This window comes from Saccopteryx leptura, chromosome 1, assembly GCF_036850995.1.
Source record: "Saccopteryx leptura isolate mSacLep1 chromosome 1, mSacLep1_pri_phased_curated, whole genome shotgun sequence".
NCBI classification, from domain to species: Eukaryota; Metazoa; Chordata; class Mammalia; order Chiroptera; family Emballonuridae; genus Saccopteryx; species Saccopteryx leptura.
The window spans coordinates 268,535,947-268,554,849 of NC_089503.1; the positions used below are offsets into that span (position 1 = coordinate 268,535,947).

Sequence of the window (18,903 nt, forward strand, 5' to 3'; positions counted from 1 at the left end):
GTTCTCTCCACCCCTACCCCACAGTTCTGTATGCCACTCTTTCCACCTGCCTCTGTACCCTTGCACCTTTGCTTCTTACCTCATTTCCACTGGGAATAGATTATTATCAGAAAATATAACTACTCCAGCCTGACCAGGAGGTGGTGCAGTGGATAGAGCGTCGTACTGGGATGCGGAGGACCCAGGTTCAAGACTCTGAGGTCACCAGCTTGAGCATGGGCTCATCTGGTTTGAGCAAAGTTCACCAGCTTGGATCCAAGGACACTGGCTCAAGCAAGGGGTCACTCGGTCTGCTGTATGTAGCCCCCCAGTCAAGGCACATATGAGAATGCAATCAATGAAAAACTAAGGTGTTGCAACAAAAAACTAATGATTGATGCTTCTCATCTCTCAGTTTCTGTCTATCTGTCCCTATCTATCCCTCTCTCTGACTCGCTGTCTCTGAAAAAAAAAAAAATATATATATATATGTATATATATATATATATATATATATATATATATATATATATATATATATATAAAACTACTCCAAAAGAAGCTATAACGTCCAATATTTTCAAATAGTGAAGTGTACCATCAACTTGTAAATAGAGTCCCTTCTGTGAAAATCTGTTTTAGTGTGACCTCACAGGATACTTGGGGGGTGATATATACTAGTATGCCTCTCTTAACGCTGAGGAACAGTGACTTGTCTGGGTGGAGTCTTGCTGGCTATAGGATGTGCTGCTTCTGAAGGCAGAGCTGTAGATAATATTTTCAAAAAGTAAATGCAAAAAAATAAAAAAAAGCAAATGCATTAGATTGGCTAGGAAACCTGCAGAAACTATTTTCTGTGCTTCTTGGGTGAGTGTGAGAGGTGAAAACCCAAGGGTTAACCTTGGCATATCTTGTTTCCAAAGTGAAGAATAACACTTCTCTGTTGGGTGCATGACTAAATGAAATGAGTCAGTGTGGGAGAGCATATCCAGGTGCCAGGCATAGGACCTAGGATGGAAGGCAAGAACTGGACGTTTATGTTTAAGAGCCTTCTAGGTAGGAAGCAGTGTCCTAGGCACTGGGGACACAAAAATATTTCTGATCTCCTAGGCCTATCATTTCAGTGGGGAATCAGACATTAGGCCAAAATAAATAAAAATATATAATACATTGAGCTCTGGCCAGATAGCTCGGTTGGTTAGAGCATTGTACCTAAACACAGGTTGCTGGTTGGATCTCCGGTCAGGGCACATACAGAAGCAGCTCGATGTTCCTGTCCCTCTCCATCTCGCTAAAATGAATAAATAAAAAAATTAAAATATATAATACCTTGGATGCAAGAATGAAGTAGTTGGAAAGCGGGTAAGGGGTATTCCTGAGGGGAGTGAGTGCCATATTAAATAAGATAATTAGGCAGTACATTTGCTGCAGGACATGTAGAGAACGCTAAGTACTGCAAGTAGACACCGACAGGTTCATTTACATCCCTACCCCTTACCTTTTGCTATTGGGAAAAATGAGGAAGCGCTTAAAATCGAGAGTCACCTCATATTCGGACTTATACGGTAGGCAAGGACCCCACCGTCTGCCTTGGGCCCCGCCCAGGACTGCATGCGCATGTGCGCTGGGATCTGGGAAGGTTAGGCTGGTAGCCGGCCTGCGATGGGTGAGGGTGGCATGTTGAGTAGCTAGATGGCACCGCGAGGAGCGCTGCAGACTGCGGCTCTGGGCCTGGCGCTGCGGCTGCTGCTTGGGTTCGGGCTGGGTCTGGAGGCTGCCCTGACCCAATCTCCGACCCAGGCTATAGGTGAGTGAGCTCCGCGAGGCCGACCTGCTGGTGCTTACCGGCACCGCCTTGCCATTGGCTGCGCCGCACGTCTGTCCTGGACCCTCCTGCGTGTGGCTGTGGACTCCTTAGCCCGGAGGTTTTGTGAACCTCTATCGATGGAGGAATTCACTGCCTACCTTTAACTACCCTGCTGTGGCCCTGCACATACCCGGCGCCTGCTCTGCTTTGTAGTGACCCACTGTCACCTCCAAGCCGCCCTTCAGCCGAGCGTGGGCTGGAAGGCTTGCTGCACACTCTGGTTGTCCGACCTCTAACACTGCAGAGCGGGTCACCTGGTACCTAGTACCTACCGCAGCAGCTGCACCTTCCAAACCCCCATACCTGAGCTGAGGCCATGTGGCTGATTCTTCTGCCGTCATCCACCCCACCCCCTTTCCAGTCGCTGCACTTTCCTCCTCCATCCTTAGAGAACACGTTCTCCCTCCCTATGACCCCTGGCCACTGTGATGTTGGTGGCTGTCTCAGGTTCCCAGAGGCAGCTGGGAGGGTTAGAGTGGCCTCTGCACAGGTGCCCTGACTTTAAGCTGTGAGCTCAGGTTCACACACATACCCCATTCCTCCGTAGGTTCCCTCTTATCTGTCTGCTGCCTTTTCAAGTTTAATGTTCCTTCAAGGAAGGTGGGACTCATGTTAACCTAGTACCAAACCCTTTACACACAGTTTCCTCAGGACACTGAGGTAGGGGCTCCTAACTTCCCCATTTACAGGTGAGAAAACAGGCTGGGAGGGGAAGTCACTGGTCTGGCACCCCAACTTATGAGGCATGGTCAACTCTACTCTGCTATTCAGTTTACATAGGAACACACACTCCAGCAAGCAAGGGAGAGAAGTCATTAGTTGTCTGGGCCAAGACTGGTTAGGTCTGGTGAGGAAGCCAAGTCAAGAGATCGCCAGTCTCCCATGGGCAGGGAAGGAATCTGGCTCCAGGTTGTCTACAGCTCTTCTGAACTCCACCCAGCTCGGGGACTTCTGTGGCCTACAGCTGCGGTTGGTCCTGGTGGTCTGCAGAGGGGCCAGCTCTGAAGAGTGCGGTGTTTGGAGGTTGAGGCCCCTGTGAGTAAAGGTGGAAGAGGCAAGCAGACCAGCATCAAATGGAGTGAGTGGGTCTAGGCCGGGGGTAGTCAACCTTTTTATACCTACTGCCCACTTTTGTATCTCTGTTAGTAGTAAAATTTTCTAACCACCCACTGGTTCCACAATAATGGTGATTTATAAAGTAGGGAAGTAACTTTACTTTATAAAATTTATAAAGCATAGTTACAGCAAGTTAAAGCATATAATAATAATTACTTATAGGCCTGACCTGTGGTGGTGCAGTGGATAAAACGTCGACCTGGAAATGCTGAGGTCGCCGGCAACCCTGGGCTTGCCTGGTCAAGGCACATATGGGAGTTGATGCTTCCAGCTCCTCCCCGCTTCTCTCTCTCTCTCTGTCCCTCTCTCTCTCTCCCTCTCTCTGTCCTCTCTAAAAATGAATAAATAAATAAAATAATTAAAAAAAACAAAAACAAACAAACAAAAAATAATTACTTACCAAGTACTTTATGTCGGATTTTCGCTAAGTTTGGCAGAATAAATCTTTATAAAACAACTTACTATAGTTAAATCTATTTTTTTATTTATACTTTGGTTGCTCCGCTACTGACCACCATGAAAGCTAGAACGCCCACTAGTGGGCAGTAGGGACCAGGTTGACTGCCACTGGTCTAGGCTGTGGCCAAACCAGATATTTGCCACCTGTCAGGCTACACCTAGGAGGAAGCCCTAAAGGTTCCTCCCCTGCTCTGTCCCTTAAACTCCTGCTTGCTGGCTCTGGTTCCAGTTCTTCTGTGCTCCTCCAGATCAGCATATAGCCCTAGCTTCACTGTTGGGGGTCAAGGAAGGCTCAGTTCTCATCTGAGTATGACCTGTGTCTACTTATTGTCAGGTACAGTCCTGGGCTTTTGATCACAAGGTCATGGTTCTGACACAATGAGTGTCTAGTCTATTCCATATCAGTTTAAGGACCATTGTTATAAATGGGAAGCAGAGACTCAGGAATCTCAGAGGGGCATCAGACCCCTCCCAGTAAACAGACTGAGAGCTGAAGGCTGAGGAGGAAAGAACCAGGCACAGAGTAGAGGGAGGAAAGGGTGCACTGGGCCAGGGAGCAGCCCAGACAAAGGCTCTGAGGTGGAAATAAGCCAGGCCTCTTAGAAAAGCAGTGAGGAGGCTGGGAAGAGGAAAATATGGAAGGAAGTGAGGTTCCAGGAAGGGTTCAGGGCTGCGCTAGGCCTTATGGGTCACATGGAGCAGGTAGGATTTGGTTGTGAGAATGTTGGGGCATTGGGATGGCTTTGAGCAGAGGACAGGTGAAGGTGGGTGACCAAATGATGTGACTCAGAGGTCCCCAGTGTCCAAATGAAGATTGGGGCGGGGGCCTAGTGAAAAGGTTAGTACATTCAGGATGTGGAAAATGGTCAGATCTGGGAGAGATTTAGAAGCTGAGTTGACAAATCTTGGTGACTACCCAGGTCCTTTATCCAGGGCCTCAGTCCCCTTTGTTAAATAGGTGGAATGTCATGAGCCCTGCTGACCCTGACCATGAGCCTGATCCAGGGCAGGATAGGTTGAGGCATGGCCCCTACCTGAATAATTTTTTTTTTTTTTCAAGATTTATCAGTACAGAGAGGAGAGAGAGATGGGAAACATCTACTCATAGTTGCTTCACTTTAGCTGTTCATTGATTGCTTGTCCTATGTGCCTTGACTGGGCAAGCCCAGGTTTTCAAACTGGCAACCTCATTGTTCCAGGTCGATACTCTATCCACTGTGCCACTACAGGCCAGGCTCCCCAAGTCTTTTTATTTTATTATTTTAGGATGTTACTGGCCCTGGTCAGTTGGCTCAGTGGTAAAGCATCGGGCCAACATGTGTATGTCCTGGGTTTGATTCTTGGTCAGAGCACACAGAAGAAGTGCCCATCTGCTTTTCCACCCCTCTCTTTCTCGCTTCTCTTTCTCGCTTCTCTCTCTCTCTCTCTCTCTCTCTCCTCCCCTTCCTGCAGCCATGACTCGATTGGAACGAATTGGCCCTGGACATTGAGGATGGCTCCATGGCCTCTGCCTCAGGTGCTAAGAAGAGCTTGGTAGCTGAGAAATGGAGCACCGCCCCAGAGGGGCAGAGATTGCTCCCTCGTGGGCTTGCTGGGTGGATCCTGGTCTGGGCACGTGCGGGAGTCTGTCTCTGCCTCCCCTCCTCTCACTGAATTAAAATTTTTTTTAATTAATTTAAAAAAATCTGATTTTAGAGAGAGGAGAGAGAGAAAGAGAAAGGCAGCGGGGGAGGAGTGGGATGTATCAACTCATAGTAGTTGCTTCTTGTTTGTGTTTTGACCGGGCAAGCCAGGAGTTTTGAACTGGCGACCTCAGCATTCCAGGTGGACACTTTATCCACTGCGTCACCACAGGTCAGGCTCCCCAAGTCTTTTTAACCATGAAGCTTGGCGAGACTCCTGGGGAGACCATCTAGCCATTTGAAGCCTGGTAATGACTCTGGGATCAGTGAGATCTGGGCTCAAACTTTTTCTCTGCCGTGCGTCCTGCCGCCTTTCTTCTCCTCAGTGTTTTCTGTAGAATGGGGATCGCAGTAGAACCTGCCAGTAGGCCTCATGGTGAGGCTGTGAACTCTTTGGCTTCAACCCCACAAATAGTAGGTCCTCTGCAAAGGGAAGCCACCAGTGTAGTTCCAGTGTCCTGGAACCTGGCCTATCTCCCAGTGGTTGCTGCCTGTGACCACTGGATTTCTGGAGAGGGTCTGGACCTGGGCCTCCCAGGCCTCACTTGTGTTCATCTTGCAGGCCCCAGCCCAGGCTCATGCCCGCCCTCCGATTTCCAGTGCCGCATCAGAGGCTACTGTGTGCCCCTTATATGGCGTTGCGATGGTGACCAGGACTGCCCTGATGGCAGTGATGAGGAGGAGTGCAGTGAGTGGCCACGCCTGGGGCAGGGCTTGCAAGGGGGGTGGGACCACAGGAGACAGTGCTTGTAGAAGAGATGTGGCTTTCAGGGGGCACAGTGGGGTGGAGTCTGAGGATGGCTGAGGCTTCTAAGGAGGGAAGTCTAGTCACAGGCTTGAGAAGAGGTGGGTTTACAGGGAGTTGGGAATTAGTATGGTCTCGGAACCAGAGGCTTGCCAGGGGATGGGATGTGGGGAGTACCTAGGCCTGTTGCAGGAGTGTTTGGGATGTAACTGACCCTGTTCTCCAGAGATGGAGCTGTGTACCCAGGATGGGCAGTGCCCACCACCCACAAGCAGCCCCTGCTCTTGTGACAGCATCAATGACTGCCCCGGTGGCATCAACAAGAACCTTCCCAACTGTAGCAGCCAGCCCTGCCTGGAAGGGGAGCTCCGCTGCCCGCTGGGCACTGCCTGCATCCCACACACATGGCTGTGTGACGGCCATCCAGACTGTCCTCACTCCAGCGATGAGCTTGGCTGTGGTATGTGCCTTAGGACCTCATCGTGACTGTAGCGGTGAGAAGGGCTGGTTGTTAGATAAGGATGTCTTACACCTTCTGGTGGGTGAGCAGGCTGGGGACATGGGCATGTGCATTTGCTCTTGTCTGCATCTCTGTGGGGGCAGTGAAGGTCACTCTTGGTAGCAGTGTTCACCAGTCTCACTCAGTCTGGGATGGAAGATGAGCCTTAAGGTCCCCCTCAGTCGTCTGCAATACCTGTTCATACCCCATGCCATGTGTGCCTCCTCCCCAGCTGATGAATGCCTGGACTTATTGCAGGAACTGAGACCCTCCAGGAAGGCATGTCTGTGGGGACCCCTGTGACACTGGAGACTGTCACCTACCTCAGGAATGCCACAGTCACCTTTGTCAGGGAGCAGGACTCAGTCCAGTCCAGAAATCGAAGTGCCTATGGGGTTATCGCAGCTGCCGGTATGATGAGTAGGCCCTCCTACTCCCACTCCCACTTCCGCTCCCTGGGCCTGGGGCAGTTGCTCCTGGGATCTGGGGCTTGGGGAAGGGGCAGGCTGCAGACCCTAATCCCTATGCATTAGGAGCTTGGTGGGTGTGTGTGGGCTCTTTTCACTCCCTTACCCGCTCCCATCTGTCTGTTCCCACAGTGGTGCTAAGTGCAGGTCTGGTTGCCGCCACTCTGCTGGTGTTGTCCTGGCTCTGTTCTCAGGGGCTGCTGTCAGCGAACAAGGCTCTGAGGATGAACTCTTGTCATCACTTTCCCGGAGCCCTCAGTGTGGTAGCTGTGGAGACACGCGCACAGCTGCTGGCACACCAGCCCTCAGACATGGGTTCTTCTGGCTACACAGCACTGCAGACCTAAGCACCTACAGACTTGACCCTGGAAATTGAAGGTGCTTGACCCTCCTGAATGTCGGGAGCCTGGATGGAGAATATGTCCCAGCTGGAACCAAGGGGTTGGCCCCAGGCCGCTCTGGGGTGATCCGTGCATAGACACTGCGGCTGCCCCACCTGGTCTGAGGGTGGTGATTAAACTTATTTCACATCCTGCCAATGGGTCTCTGTGTCTCTCTGCCCAGGCAGCCTGGGGCCTGGGCTGTAGCCTCCTCTGTGGTGGGGCACCCAGCCCTGGGCGCCTCCTTGGCCATTCTGCATCTGGCTTCCTGGGACTCAGAGCAGTGGCAGTGGGGCAGTCAGCCTTACCCATAGGCTTCTTTAAGGAGAGCAGACCTTGGGCATTGCCTCCTGGGGTCTGAGGGGATCCCATCTGTCATGGCTGCCTTGTCTTTGAGATGGAAGCTAACCTCTGCCCCACCCCATTTTAAAATGTAGGTTTTATTATTCAGGTATGATAAGGCCAACAGAGCAGGGAAGGACTGCCATTGAGAAGATATGTTGTGGACCCTGGCCGGTTAGCGCAGTTGGTTAGAGTGCTGTCCCAGTACACCAAGGCTGCAGGTTCAGTCCCCAGTCCAGGCACACACAAGAAGCAACCAATGAAAGCATTACTAAGTGGAACAACAAATTCTCTCTCTCTCTCTCTCTCCCTTCCTGCCCCTCTCTAAAATCAATTAAAAAAAGACACATTGTAACTCACTAAGAGGAGGGGCTTGCCATTGCAGTCAGGGCCAAACAAGGAAGCACCATGGTCAGTCGGGAGGCAGACGGTGGGCGGAGAAACGTGGGCCAGAGCCTTGACTGTGGTCCCCACCAGAACGGATGGATGAGGCAGGGTAAGCAGGCTTGAACTGCTAGTTTGAATAGTTTCAGCTGGCTCGGCATAGGCACTGTTTACCGTGTACCTGTTAGCCTGGTGACAGTGATGCACTCAGCTAGGAATGCCTGAGACACTCACCTGGGTCCTTATTACTAGTGCTGCCCCCACAGACATTTCTCTGACCGGAGCCCGTGTGGCTGGACCAGCGCTTATTGTTCTTAACATGATTCCAGGATGCACCTCAGCCGCAACCATCAGGGAATTTCGAGGAACAAGACTTATTACTAATGGTCCTGGAGCTTTCATGGCAGGGTCAGGGCCCCAGAGCCTGGTTGGCGGCAGGAAGGTGGACCTATGGCTCTGCCTTTATTAGTGCCCGAGAGTGGTTCATCTAGGATTGCCTGGGGGAGAGAAGCAGATGGTTGCTTCTCTTGTGTGCCCTGACCAGGAATGAAACCCGGGACATCCATATGCCAGACCAACGCTCTATCCACTGAGTCAACTGGCCAGGGCCTAGTTTTTCAATTTTTTCAAATAAATATGAATTAGAGTTGATATTCAATGTTATATTAGTTTCAGCTGAGGAGAATAGTGGTCAGACATTTATATAACTTACAAAGTGATTCCCCTATAAGTCTGGTACCTACCTCACACTGTACATAGTTATTACATTGTTATTGACTATAATCCCCTATGCTGTACTTACATCCCTGTGACTAATTTGTAACTGCAATTTGTACTTCTTAATCTCTCCCTTTTTTCACCTTTTCCCCAACCCACTTCCCACCTGGCAATCCTCATTTTGTTCTCTGTATCTATGAATTTGTTTCTGTTTATTTTTGTTTGTTTGTTTGTTTATTTATTTATTTATTATTTTAGTTTTGTAAGTGAGAGGAGGGGAAAGACAGATTCCCACATGCACCCCAACCAGGATCCACCTAGCAATGCCTGTCTGGGACTGATGCTTGAATCAATTGAGCTATTTTTGGTGCCTGAGGCTGATGCATTTGGCCCACCTGAGCAATCAGTGCTGGGGCCAATGCTTGAACCAATCAAGCCACTGGCTGCAGGAGGGGAAGAACCAGATGGTTGCTTCTCTTGTGTAACCTGACTGGAAATTGAAACCTGGACATCCATATGCTGGGTTGATGCTTTACCCAAGTCAACTAGCCAGGGCTATTTTTTGATTTTAGAAAGAGAGAGAGAGAAGGAGGAGAGAGATGAGAAGCATAAACTCGTAGTTGCTTCACCTTAGTTGTTCATTGATTGCAAGATCAGGATTACAAGTGTTTAAAGAAGGCAAGGAACTAAGGAATTTCAGACTAAAAGATCCGTTCTTCCCTGCTGTTCCCCTAATTTATATTGTGATCAGGCCATGCTGCAATAGAAAATCAAGTGCTTAAGCGTGAGGTCGGTAAGTCTCTTACTGAATGTTGCCCACAGTGAGAATTAGGGAAAAATAGAAGGGTATCTCAGGGATGGGAAAAATCCGAGGGGAGGGAGAGTTTGAGAAGGTGTTTCTACTCAAACAAGACCTATAGATTGATCCTGGCCCAGGCCTCCCCAAGAAACGGGACAGACTGAAACAGGCTATCTGAGAATCAGACATTCCTGAATCTCAAACAAGGCTGAACCCAGAGGGGGAACAGTCGTGGAGTGTCCTTCACAGCCGAATTCTGAAATGAAAATAGCATACCGGACATCAGGTTTTCTTTTCTTTTTTTTGTGTGTGACAGAGACAGAGGGACAGATAGGGACAGACAGGCAGGAAGGGAGAGAGATGAGAAGCATCAATTCCTTGTTGCCCCTCCTTAGTCTCCTTAGTTGTTCATTGATTGCTTTCTCATATGTGCTTTGACTGGGGGGCTACAGCAGAGCAAGTGACCCCTTGTTCAAGCCAGCGACCTTGAGCTCAAGCCAGTGACCATGGGCTCAAGCTGGTGAGCCTTGCTCAAACCAGATGAGCCTATGCTCAAGCTGGCAACCTCGGGGTCTCAAACCTGGGTCCTCTGCGTCCTAGCCTGATGCTCTATCCACTGCACCACTGCCTGGTCAGGATAGTTTCATTTTTTTTGCAGGTATTTCTCCAGTTTCCTCAATGTCATTTATTGAAGGGACTGTCTTTACCCCATTGTATGTTCTTCCCTCCCATGTCATAAATCAATTGACTATACAAGCATGGGTTTATTTCTGGGCTCTCTATTCTGTTTCATTGATCAATATGTCTGCTTTTATGCCAGTATGGCTACCAGCTCTTTTGTTCCATCTGATGGTAGCTGCTGTCCTCTGGGCGATGGGCTAGCTGGATGTTACCACCCTCCAGACTGTCTCTGTCATGTTTGGTGCCTTGGGGTGACAGCTGGGATGATGGGCTCCCCCCTCTCCATGTGGCCTCTCTGGGTAGCCTTTCCACATGGCCACCGGAGCAGGATGGCCACTATCCTTTCTTGGCAACTCAAGGCTCCCCTAAGTGCAGAGCTGAAGCTGCTGGACCTTCTAAAGCTCAGGTGTCCAGGAACTGGGCCAGCATCACTTCTGTCACATTCTGTTGGTTCGATAGAGTTCAGATGTGTGTGGTGAGGTGGAGGGGACATGAACACTGGGAGGGTCCAGTTTGTGGAGCCATCTTTGTAAACCAGCTGCCACAGAAGAACAGACCTGGGTGGGGGTCTCCCTATTCAGTGAGCCAGCTGGTGAACTGTAGGCAGGTAGCTTTGCTCTTTCAGTTGCTGCTTTGTCATTTTGTAATCTGCACACCAGGGCAATCACAGGGTCCATCCATTATGGTCCCCCACTCCCCCACTATACGCTGGATGTCAGCTCTTTGTTTCTTCAAGCAGGACTCATTCTGACTGCCAGCCACCCATCCTGTCCTGTGCAGCCAGCCCGGTGAAAATCACCTCCAGACAGGGTCCAGGGGTAAAAAGGAGGGTGTTTTGGAGTCCCTGAGGGGGGGATGTGGACAAGTGGGTGCAGGTTCCAGTACCTGGTGAGATTTTGGTGGGCTGGAGAAGGTGGCCTGGAGGGCTTGGTGTGGGTGAGACAGGGGCTTTATTATTAAAGATGGGATGGGGGTAGATGGGCCTATGTGTGTCCTGTCCAACTCTCACCATTCTTCCCTTTATTTATTATTTATTTTTAATTAAGTTAGAGGAGGGAAGGGAGAGACAGACTCCCACATGTGTCCTGATCGGGATCCACCTGGCAAGCCCCTTACTGGGTGATGCTTTGCCCATCTGGGGCATTGTTACTTTACTCAGCAACAGAGCTATTCTTAGAGCCTGAGGCAGAGGCCATGGAGCCATCATCAGTGTCCAGGGCCAGCTCACTCTAATAGAGCCATAGCTGCAGGAGGAAAAGAAGGGGGGGAGGGGGGGAGAGAAGTCAGAGGGGAAGGAGTGGAGAAGCAGATGGTTGCTTCTCCTGTGTGCCCTGACCAGGAATCGAACCCAGGACATCTACATGCTGGGCTGACACTTGACCACTGAGCCAAATGGCCAGGGTATCTTCCTTTGTTTTTTTTTTAAATCAAGAAAAATTCACATAAAATTAACTGGCATTTAGTACATTTGCAATGCTTTGCAACCCCCACCTCCATCTATTTCCAAGACATCTTCATCTTCCATAAAGGAAACCACTCCCTATCAGCAGTCACTTCCCGTCTCCCACCGTCCACCCCTGACAACCACTTATCCACATCCTGCCTGCAGATTGGTCTGTTCTGGATAGTTCACGTAAGTGGATAAGTGGAATCACACATGTGTGGCCTTGTGTCTGGCTTCTTAGAGCATTCTGCTTTTTAGGCTCATCCATGTTGTAGCCCTATCTGGTTTCAGTTTGTAGGTTATAAACTGTCCTCTTCAAAGAACTTCGGTGTTCTTCCCCTCTTGTTCCCTTTTTCCTATTCTTGCTGTCAACCTGAATAAAATGGGAATAATTTGCTACTTGAGATACTGATAAAACTTGATTGTTACATCCTAGGTTCTGTCCTTTATTGAGCTGTATATTCCCCCATTCTTTCCATCTCCTTAAGATGGTTTTTACTCAACAATGCTTTTGGTACGTATTCATGTTGATAATAGGAATGTCATTCATAGTGATACATAGCATCGAAACGTGTATTTTATTAGTACATTTCCATATTATTTTCTTTTAGAGTAGTTTTCCCTTTTTTCCCAGTTGGACATGCCTCCACATCCTTAGGCAGTGCTGGTGTGTGGGGTCAGGGTGTTTTCCCTTTTTTCAGTTAGTGCCTAATGTCTTCCAAAACAAGTTGTATCAAGGCCCATGCCACACTTCCCAGGAGAGTAACATTTCCCCCACAATCTCATTAACTTTTGATATTATCAAACTTAAAAATTTTTTTTCCCAATCTCATGGTTGGAGAATATATCTTGTGACTATTTCAGTGAGCATTTTCTTGATTACTAGGGGAGATGTCTTTTTAAAAATATTAAACAGATTTTATATTCTAGAGCAGTTTTAGATTCACAGCAAATTGAGTAGAAAGAACAGAGTTCCTGTGCCCCCCGCTCCCACATGTGCACAGCCTCTCCCATTATCAGCATCCCCCAGCAGAGTGGTACCTTTGTTACAACTGGTGAACCTACATGGGCACATCATAGCCGCCGAACGTCTGTAGATTACTTTAGGGTCACTCTTGGTGTTGTCCATTCTATGGGTTTGCAGAAATGTACCATAACATGTATCCACCATGAGAGTATCATATAGAGTAGTTTCAGTGCCCTAAAATCTCTGCCTCCACCAACTCCTGGAAATCATGGGTCTTTTTCCTGTCTCCATAGTTTGCCTTTTCCAGAATGTCATACAGTTGGGGCCCTCCATTATGTAGGCTTTACCAACTGGCTTATTTCTCTAAGTAATACTCATTTAACTTTTCTCTCTGTTTTCTCATGGCTAGATTTTTTTTGCAATGAGTAATGACATTACATTGTCTGGGTGTATCAGTTTATTTATCCTTTCACTTACTGGACATCTTGGTGGTTCCCAAGTTTTGAAAATTATGAGTAAAGGTGCCATAAACATTCATGTGCATGTTTTTGTATGGATGTAAGTTTTTGACTCCTTTGGGTAAATACCAAGAAGCATGGTTGTTGGATAGCATGGTAAGAGTATGTGTAGTTTGCTAAGAGATCACTAAACTACCTCCCAAAGTGGCTGTGCCATTCTGCATTCCCACTGGCAACAAGTACGAGTTCCCTGTGGCCCGACATCCTCATTAGCATTTGGTGTCTGTGTTCTGGATTTTGGGCCATTCTGACAGGTGTGTGGCAGTATCTAATTGGGGTTTTTATTTACATTTATTTCCTTGATGACATATGATGTGTGATGACATCTGTGTTCCCATATGCTTATTTGCAGTCTGTATATCTTCTTTAATAGTCTTTGGCCCATTTTATAATTGGGTTGTTTGTTTACTTACTGTTGAGTTTTAAGAGTTGTTTGTAAATCTTAGATAAGAGTCCTTCATCAGATGCCTTCTGCAAATTTTCCTCCCAGTCTGAACCTATCTTCTCTCTCTGTCTCTCTCTCTCTCTCTCTGGAAAATGTCTTTCATAGAGCAGAAATTTTAAATTTTAATTAAGTCCAGCTTATCAATTCTTTCTTTCATAGATCATGCCTTTGGTATTGTATCTAAAAAGTCATCACCAGGGGCCTTTGCCAGTGGCTTAATGGATAGAATGTTGGCCCGGCATATGGATGTCCCGGGTTTAGTTCCTGGGCAGGGCACACAAGAGAAGCGACCATCTGCTTCTCTCCCCCTACTCTCCCCCTTCTTTCCTCCTTCTCTCCCATCTCTCTTCCGTTCCCTCTCCCCCTTCTCTCCCTCTTCTCCTCCCACAGCCAATGGCTCGCTTGGTTCGAACATTGGCCCTGGGCGCTGAGGATAGCTCAGTTGACTTGACCATTGGCCCCAGAGCGGGATTGCCAGGTGGATCCTGGTCAGGGCACATGTGGGAGTCTGTCTCACTATCTCCCCTCCTCTTACTTAAAAAAAAAAAAAAAGTTATCGCCAAACAAATCCATTTGGATTTTTTCCCTCTGTCATCTTCTAGGGGTTTTACAGTTTTTCATTTTACATTTAGGTCCGTGGTCCATTTTGAGTTGATTTGTGAAGGATGTAAGGCAGGGGTCTCAAACTCGCGGCCCGCGGGCCGCATGTGGCCGCGGAACAATTTTGTGCGGCCCGCAGACTAATCCACGGTCTACCGCCCACTTTTGTATCTCTGTTAGTAGTAAAATTTTCTAACCGCCCACCGGTTCCACAGTAATGATTTATAAAGTAGGAAAGTAACTTTACTTTATAAAATTTATAAAGCAGAGTTACAGCAAGTTAAAGCATATAATAATAATTACTTACCAAGTACTTTATGTCAGATTTTTGCCAAGTTTGGCAGAATAAATCTTTATAAAACAACTTACTATAGTTAAATCTATCTTTTTATTTATACTTTGGTTGCTCCGCTACCACCCACCATGAAAGTTGGAACTTCCACTAGTGGGCAGTAGGGACCAGGTTGACTACCACTGCTCTATCTACTGCGTCACTGCCTGGTCAGGCTGAGTAGATGTTCTTTACCAAGTTGACTAACTTTCCCTTTAGTCCTAGTTTACTGACTTTTTTCATTTTTTAAATTTGTAGTGAAAATACACATAATGTAAAAATTACCATCTTTTCTATTTAAAGATTTTATTTATTGGTTTTTAGATAAAAGATATACTGCTCACAAGAATTAGGGGATGAGGGAACGTGCACATATTCCAGTACTCTCAGCCCTTTGTATAGTACATTTTTACTGATGAAATAAAAGTTGGTTTTGTATCTCATTTACATAATCAAACTTTTTTTGACTTGTTATTTGCTTTTCTGATGTTCTTGTTTAATAAAAAAAAATCAAATGCTTTTTTTTTTTTTACCGCTTCATATTCATTTTGAAATATCCCCTATTTTTTGTGAGCAGTGTATATAGAGAGAAAGGCAGGGGGAGAACCGGGAACCACCAACTTATAGTTTCTTCTTGTATGAGCCTTGACCAGGCAAGCCCAGGGTTTTGAACCAGCAACCTCAGCATTCCAGGTTGACGCTTGATCCACTGTGCCACCACAGGTCAGGCCCATATTAACTATTTTTAAATGTACATTTCAGAAGGGTTAATACATTCACATTGAGCCCTGGCTGGATAGCTTGGTTGGTTAGAGTGCCATCCTGATACGCAAAGGTTACCAGTCCGATCCCTAGTCAGGGCACATACAGAAAAAGATCAATGTTTCTGTCTCTTTCCCTTCCTCTCTAAAAAGAATAAACAAATTAAAAGAAAAAGTATATTCACATTGTTGTGTAATCAATCTTCAGAACTCTTTTTATTTGGCAAAATTGAAACTGTACATACATTAAATAACTCCATTTCTCCCTTACCCTGGCACCCATCATTATATTTTGCTTCTACTAAGTTGACTCCTCTAGGGATTTCATATAAGGGGAATCACACAGTGTCTTTTTGCATCTGGCTTATTTCATTTACTATAGTGTCCTCAAAATTTATCTACATTATAGCATGTGCTAGAATCTCCTTTTTTTTTTTTTTTGTATTTTTCTGAAGCCAGAAACGGGGAGGCAGTCAGACAGACTCCCACATGCACCCGACCGGGATCCACCCGGCATGCCCACCAGGGGGCAATGCTCTGCCCATCCGGGACGTCGCTCTGTTGCGACCAGAGCCACTCTAGTGCCTGAGGCAGAGGCCACAGAGCCATCCTCAGCACCCGGGCAAACTTTGCTCCAGTGGAGCCTTGGCTGTGGGAGGGGAAGAGAGAGATAGAGAGGAAGGAGAGAGGGAGGGGTGGAGAAGCAGATGGGCGCTTCTCCTGTGTGCCCTGGCCGGGAATCGAACCCGGGACTCCTGCATGCCAGGCCGACGCTCTACCACTGAGCCAACTGGCCAGGGCCTCTCCTTTCTTTTTTAAGACTGAATAATTCCATTGTATTTAACCATGTTTTTTTTTTTTTTAAATTTTTATTTATTTATTTATTTTTACAGGGACAGAGAGAGAGTCAGAGAGAGGGATAGATAGGGACAGACAGACAGGAACGGAGAGAGATGAGAAGCATCAATCATCAGTTTTTCGTTGGGACTCCTTAGTTGTTCATTGATTGCTTTCTCATATGTGCCTTGACCGTGGGCCTTCAGCAGACCGAGTAACCCCTTGCTCGAGCCAGCGACCTTGGGTCCAAGCTGGTGAGCTTTTTTTGGCTCAAGCCAGATAAACCCGCGCTCAAGCTGGCAACCTCAGGGTCTCGAACCTGGGTCCTTCCACATCCCAGTCTGACGCTCTATTCACTGCACCACCACCTGGTCAGGCTTTAACCATGTTTTAAAAATTCCACTGTCGGCCCTGGCTGGTTGGCTCAGCAGTAGAGCGTCGGCCTGGCGTGCGGGGGACCCGGGTTCGATTCCCAGCCAGGGCACATAGGAGAAGCGCCCATTTGCTTCTCCACCCCCCCCTCCTTCCTCTCTGTCTCTCTCTTCCCCTCCTGCAGCCAAGGTTCCATTGGAGCAAAGATGGCCTGGGCGCTGGGGATGGCTCCTTGGCCTCTGCCCCAGGCGCTAGAGTGGCTCTGGTCGCGGCAAAGCGACGCCCCGGAGGGGCAGAGTATTGCCCCCTGGTGGGCAGAGCGTGGCCCCTGGTGGGCGTGCCGGGTGGATCCCGGTTAGGCGCATGCGGGAGTCTGTCTGACTGTCTCTCCCCGTTTCCAGCTTCAGAAAAATACAAAAAAAAAAAAAAAAAAAAAATCCACTGTCAACCTGTTGGCCAATTCAGTACCAACAGAAATCCCCAATTTGGGGTGCAGTGAAGAAGGGAAATATTCAGTGTAAAACAGCACAGCTAAGAAAACATCATGGTTGTGAGGCAGCCCTGAGGTCAGGCCCCTCTCTAGCTAGACAGCTCCTCACTGGTCTGCTCCTTTCTGTGCCAGTCTGCTGTGATGCACTGGTCTGCTCCACTCCACTCTACTGAGATATCTTAAACAGTTCAGTTCAGCTCAGCCAAAGAAATCTTCCTTCTTTCCTGGAAGGAGGAAGTGTACTCCCAAGCTAGAAGGGAACTGGCTTATATATGATATATACAGAAGTCCCGACCCCCTGGTCCCTGATTGCTCCATCTTCATGAAAATGATGGTTCCAAATCCTTGAAATTTGATTGGTCCAAAAGGTGATGCCCTGATTGGTCAGAATGAAACCGCTCTGCTTGGTTGGTGAAGAAGCTAATGGAGACATAGTTGTGTAGCTCAGATTGGGTGGGGAAAGTCTCAGTCCTATTGACTGAAATAGGATTCCAGGACTCCTTTATAAAGGCTGTCTCAGATGGTAGAAACACAGTGCAGGCAGGTCTGTGTAGACTTTTCCATGAAGTGGTTTGGGTAAGAGGCCCCTGTGTAGAAATCGCTGCTAGGCTGTGGATATTTTTTTATTTTATTAATTTTAGAGAGTGGAAGGTAAAGAGCAGGAGAGTGACAGGAACATCTGAGCCTCTATGTGCCCTAACCAGGGATTAAGCTGGCAACATGCATGCTTTGGGACAACACTCCAACCAACTGAACTATCCGGCCGGGACTGTGTTCTTTTTGTTTTTATAATTTGCACCCAGTTGGCCACTGAGTACCCTTTTTAGTAGGTATCTTCTTTCCTAGGGCCCACACACTCCTGTGACTTGCCTGTTCATATCCTGTTTGTCTCTTTACTTTTGGGTGGTTCCTTTTCTTATTTCATTTAGCATAATGTCCTCAAAATTTATCTGCGTCATATCATGTGTCAGAAATTCCTTCCTTTTAAAGACTGAATAATTCCATTATATTTAACCAGGTTTTTAAAATTCCACTCCTGTGACTTGCCTGTCATATCCTGTTTGTCCCTTTACTTTTGGGCGGCTCTAATTTTTACTGATATTTGGGAGTTCTTCCTTTCTCTGTCTTTCTTTTTAATGGAGGGCTTTACAAATTTGCATGTCATCCTTGTGCAGGGACCATGCTAATCTTCTCTGTATTTCGATTTTAGTATATGTGCTGCCAAAGTAATCTCTACCCATTAAACCGTTATTCCTTTTCTCTGGGCCACACCCCTGCCCTGCCCCTGGCAACTATCAATTTGCATTCTATTTTTATAGGTTTAACTAGTCTGGATATGTGATATATTAATAAAAGGAATCATAAAAAGTGACCTTTTTTGTCTGGTCTCTTTCACTTGGTGTAATGTTTTTGAGGTTCATCCATGTTGTAGCATTTGTATTTCTTTTTTATGGCTGAATAATATTCCATTGTATGGATGGACTACAGTTTATCCATTCGCCTGTTGATGGATATTTGGGTGGTTCTCATTTCTTGGCTATTGTGAATAGTGCTGCTTTGAACATTCATGTACAGCAAGATTTTGTTTGAGTCCCTGTTTTCAAATGGGCCATATGGTAACTCGCTTTAGCTTTTTTTTTTTTTTTTTGTATTTTTCTGAAGCTGGAAATGGGGATAGACAGTCAGACAGACTCCCGCATGTGCCCGACCAGGATCCACCCAGCACGCCCACCAGGGAGCGACGCTCTGCCCCTCCGGGGCGTCGCCCCGCCCATCCGGGGCGTTGCTCCGTCGGGACCAGAGCCACTCTAGCGCCCGGGGCAGAGGCCAAGGAGCCATCCCCAGCGCCCGGGCCATCCTCGCCCCAGTGGAGCCCCGCCGCGGGAGGGGAAGAGAGAGACAGAGAGGAAGGAGAGGGGGAGGGGTGGAGAAGCATATGGGCGCCTCTCCTGTATGCCCTGGCCGGGAATCGAACCCGGGACTTCTGCATGCCAGGCCAACGCTCTACCACTGAGCCAACC

At 47.7% G+C, this 18,903-nt stretch overlaps 1 protein-coding gene and 1 pseudogene across 2 annotated transcripts; one reads left to right on the plus strand and one right to left on the minus strand.

Moving 5' to 3' along the window:
* Positions 1-1,585: 1,585 nt before the first annotated feature.
* On the plus strand, positions 1,586-7,349 carry CD320 (CD320 molecule). 2 transcript variants are annotated; one of them, XM_066352373.1, is made up of 5 exons: positions 1,586-1,786; positions 5,666-5,770; positions 6,075-6,308; positions 6,606-6,758; positions 6,947-7,349. In XM_066352373.1, exons 1-5 carry the CDS (start codon positions 1,672-1,674, stop codon positions 7,159-7,161), a joined length of 822 nt encoding a protein of 273 aa, XP_066208470.1. In that variant the 5' UTR covers positions 1,586-1,671; the 3' UTR covers positions 7,162-7,349. The 2 variants fall into 2 exon arrangements, with proteins under 2 accessions (XP_066208470.1, XP_066208459.1); XM_066352362.1 differs by having other exon boundaries at positions 1,588-1,786; positions 5,666-5,791.
* A 10,663-nt stretch (positions 7,350-18,012) lies between these two features.
* On the minus strand, positions 18,013-18,112 carry LOC136390290 (U6 spliceosomal RNA; annotated as a pseudogene).
* Between the last annotated feature and the right edge of the window lie 791 nt (positions 18,113-18,903).

Coding starts and splice junctions, on each gene's coding strand:
- CD320 (XM_066352362.1), top strand. CDS start 1,672: ATGGCACCGCGAGGAGCGCTGCAGACTGCGGCTCTGGGCCTGGCGCTG. Junction 5,792..6,074: donor CAGTGATGAGGAGGAGTGCA/GTGAGTGGCCAC, acceptor CCTGTTCTCCAG/AGATGGAGCTGTGTACCCAG. Junction 6,759..6,946: donor TGGGGTTATCGCAGCTGCCG/GTATGATGAGTA, acceptor CTGTTCCCACAG/TGGTGCTAAGTGCAGGTCTG.